Consider the following 4301-nt stretch of genomic DNA (forward strand, 5'->3'; position numbering starts at 1 on the left):
TCTTTAACTAACCTAACATAACCAAACCTAACCAGTGATGCTACCTGGGGAGGATGATCTTCAGGTGATCCCTTTAAAGACTATAATAATGTACAGTACATATAAAGAGGTAGAGGCAACATCACATAGGAATTACTTTACATGGAACAAGGACATAGGGGCGAGTAAGACACCAGCTGTGTATGACGTCACCACAAGGCCTGTTTAACACAGGTGATCGTTAACTGCACCGGTGATCATGAAGGAAGTGTGTTATTTTCATTTGGATTCTGGTTCAGGGTGACATTGGCTGTGGTAGGGTGAGGTAGGGTGAGGTAAAGTGAGGTAGGGTGAGATAGAGTGAGGTAAAGTGAGGTAGGGTGAGATAGGATGAGATAGGGGTGAGGTAGAGTGAGGTAGGGGTGAGTAGAGTGAGGTAGGGTGAGGTAGAGTGAGATAGGTGAGATAGGGTGAGATAGGGTGAGGTAGAGGAGGTAGAGTGAGGTAGGGTGAGGTAGAGAGGTAGGGGTGAGGTAGAGAGGTAGGGTGAGATAGGGTGAGGTAGGGTGAGGTAAAGTGAGGTAGAGAGTGAGGTAGGGTGAGGTAGGGTGAGGTAGGGTGAGATAGGTTGAGGTAGATTGAGATAGGGTGAGGTAGGTGAGGTAGAGTGAGGTAGAGTGAGGTAGGTGGAGGAGAGAGGAGGTAAAGTGAGGTAGAGTGAGGTAGAGTGAGATAGGGTGAGGTGAGGGTGACATTGGCTGTGGTAGGTGAGGTAGGTGAGGTAGAGTGAGGTAAAGTGAGGTAGGGGTGAGATAGGGTGAGGTAGGGTGAGATAGGGTGAGATAGGGGTGAGGTAGAGGAGGTAAGGGTGGAGATAGGGTGACGTAGAGTGAGGTAGGTGAGATAGGTGAGGTAGAGGAGGTAGGGGTGAGGTAGAGTGATGTAGGGTTAGATAGGGTGAGGTAGAGGAGGTAGAGTGAGATAGAGTGAGGTAGAGTGAGGTAGAGTGAGGTAGAGGAGATAGGGTGAGGTAGAGAGGTAGGGGTGAGGTAGAGTGATGTAGGGTTAGATAGGGTGAGGTAGAGTCAGGTAGAGTCAGGTAGAGTGAGATAGGTGAGATAGGGTGAGATAGGGTGAGATAGGGGAGAGGTAGAGTGAGGTAGGGTGAGAGAGTGATGTAGGGTTAGATAGGGTGAGGTAGAGGAGGTAGAGGAGATAGAGGGAGGTAGGGTGAGGTAGTGGAGGTAGAGTGAGGTAGAGGAGATAGGGTGAGGTAGAGGAGGTAGGGTGAGGTAGAGTGATGTAGGGTTAGATAGGGTGAGGTAGAGTCAGGTAGAGTCAGGTAGAGGAGATAGGGTGAGATAGGGTGAGATAGGGTGAGATAGGGTGAGGTAGGGTGAGATAGGGTGAGGTAGAGGAGGTAGAGTGAGATAGAGGATGTAGGGTTAGATAGGGTGAGGTAGAGTCAGGTAGAGTCAGGTAGAGTGAGGTAGGTGAGATAGGGTGACGTAGAGGAGGTAGGGTGAGGTAGAGGAGATAGAGGAGAGGGGTGAGGTAGAGTGAGTGAGAGTGAGATAGGGTGAGGTAGAGTGAGGTAGGGGTGAGGTAGAGGAGGTAGGGTGAGATAGGGTGAGGTAGAGTGAGGTAGGGGTGAGGTAGAGTGAGGTAGAGTGAGGTAGAGTGAGGTAGGGTGAGGTAGGGTGAGGTAGAGTGAGGTAGGGTGAGGTAGGGTGAGGTAGAGGAGGTAGAGGAGATAGGTGAGGTAGGGTGAGGTAGGGTGAGGTAGGGTGAAGTAGAGTGAGGTAGGTGAGGTAGAGTGAGGTAGACTGAGGTAGGGTGAGATAGGGTGAGGTAGGGTGAGATAGGGGTGAGGTAGGGTGAGATAGGGTGAGGTAGAGTGAGGTAGAGTGAGGTAGGGTGAGGTAGGGTGAGGTAGAGTGAGGTAGGGTGAGCCATTAGATCACACACTTCTTTCAGCGTCCCTTCCACTTTTCAAAACAGTCTGCAAAGTCCTCTTTCGGGGTCTTCATCAGCTGCCTCATAGCAGTCTCCTTAATCTCGTCCAGACCAAACAATAACGGAGTACTACATCCAAGTTCTTCGCCAGCTGAGGGATGTGGTTAGATGAAACCACCGCAGCTGTAGGCAAGTGGTGACTGGCAGCTTCAGCTTCATCATGACAACACGCCTGCCCATTCTTCACGTCTCGTGCAGGGTTTTGGCAAACATCGCTATCACCCAGGTCTCTCAGCCCCCCTACAGCCCAGATTTGGCTCCCTGCGACTTCTGGCTTTTCTCAAAGCTAAAATCGCCGTTGAAAGGAGGAGATTTCACCGTGGACGAGATTAAGGAGAATGAGACGAGGCAGCTGATGAAGATCCCGAAAGAGGACTTTGCAGACTGTTTTGAAAAGTGGAAGGGACGCTGGGAGAAGTGTGTGAGGTCCCAAGGGGAGTACCTTGAAGGGGACTAAGGCGCCATTGTCCTAGGTAAGCAATATTTTTTTTTAATAGTAAATGGCTGCATACTTTCCCGACAGACCTCATTAACCACACAACCATGCTCTATACCACACAACCATGCATTATACCACACAACCATACGCTATGCTACACACCCATAATAATAATGGATGTATATATATATATATATATATATATATATATATATATATATATATATATATATATATATATATATATATATATATATATATATATATATATATATATATATATATATATATATATATATATATATATATATATATATATATATATATATATATATGCTTTTAGACTTTTCTTAATTGAAAATTTTATCTTTTATTAACATTAATAATAATAATAATAATTACAGACCCCGGCCCGGAATTTGTCAACTTGTCTTCATTATTATCAGCTCAATTACTCGCAGAACAACACTCTAATAATATAGCGTCTGAAAGAGATTAACGGTGTTTAAGATACAGCGATGACGTGAGGCACATGCTACAGCAGCAGTAAAAGAAAATTAATTTCAGCGAATGATGAAGGAGTTTGTGTTGACCTTCATGGCGGCTGTACACGAAGGTGGGGTATGGTGCCACCCTTAAAACTGTACAGTATACTCATGGTCGTCGAAAAATAATGGCCGGATCTTACTTACATGAAGCGATAAAGGTAGACGGTATATTTTTCATAAAGAAAATAAGTTGAAAGGTTTAGATCAGCGCCGTAGTTAAGTTTTTGATTTTATGTGATCAATCCACTTTTGGAAGGACGGTGAAGGAACCTTTGTGGAGTCTGGTTTGACGAACCTTGCGTGGTATTCCTTGTAGGGAATAGCACCGGGGATGTCGTCACCCAGGTAGTGGTCCCAACACTCGTACATACGGTTCAGGTTGGCTATGTCTGAGCGTGAAAGAGTGGGTCTCTGTCCCAAAGATCCCGCAAAATCCTTCTTTTTGACCTCAATAACATTCTGGTCATTTGAGGAGAAGGCTTTCTTCCCGTAATGCATGACGCTGTGATAGTCGTAGGGGAGACCCTGCAACCACAACAGAGGGAACTTGCTCCGAAATATTTTGAAGTTATGAGCATAACTACTAACCGTATTTTTTAATTGAACAAAGATGTAATCATCGCGATCAATTCTGCACTGTTGATGGAAGATGCCGGCGGCGTGGAGGAATTCGTGCATGGGCGTACCCGTTACAACCAAGCAGCCGCGTTGTAGATTAACAACTTGGTAACCCTTGCGTAAGTTGACGTACGCCATGTTGGCAAAACACCCTCTTTCGTTTTTCTTGACTTTGACGTGATAAGCATTTGGGTCAGTGGCGTTGATTATCCTGAAGCAAGAGATATTGTTTAACCGATCCACCGCTTGGTGGATGGCGTAACTCTCATCACTTGTAAAAGCCTCAGAAAGTATAATGGGCATTGTTTTGTTTGGCCACCGACGGCGGAGCAAACGTCTCGGCATAGGTCTCCTCCTCGTCTTCTGGGTCGTTAATACGACCTTGGGTGAGGAGAGGATCTTCATGACCCTGGGTGAGAAGAGGGTCTTTATGACCCTGGGTGAGAAGAGGGTCTTCATGACCCTGGGTGAGAAGATGGTCTTCAGGACCCTGGGTGAGAAGAGGGTCTTCATGACCCTGGGCGAGAAGAGGGTCTTCATGACCCTCGGTGGAGACACTAGCGGGTCCTGCTCCTGCCTCACATACCCAAACTAACGTCAAAGCGACCAAGAGCAACTTGGTAAACGACATTTAGGCTTATTAATCACTAAAATAAAACGAAAAAGAAAATAAATTGACGAAGTGAATCATTTGAAAACTT

General features: G+C 46.2%; 1 protein-coding gene across 1 annotated transcript; it reads right to left on the reverse strand.

The window, feature by feature from the left end:
* Nucleotides 1–3198: 3198 nt before the first annotated feature.
* LOC121863111 (zinc metalloproteinase nas-4-like) lies at nucleotides 3199–3738 on the reverse strand. The gene has a single exon (XM_042361610.1). It carries the CDS (start codon nucleotides 3736–3738, stop codon nucleotides 3199–3201), a length of 540 nt encoding a protein of 179 aa, XP_042217544.1.
* Nucleotides 3739–4301: the final 563 nt, after the last annotated feature.

The sequence above is a fragment of the Homarus americanus genome, unplaced genomic scaffold, assembly GCF_018991925.1.
Source record: "Homarus americanus isolate GMGI-L3 unplaced genomic scaffold, GMGI_Hamer_2.0 scaffold54679, whole genome shotgun sequence".
NCBI lineage: Eukaryota > Metazoa > Arthropoda > Malacostraca > Decapoda > Nephropidae > Homarus > Homarus americanus.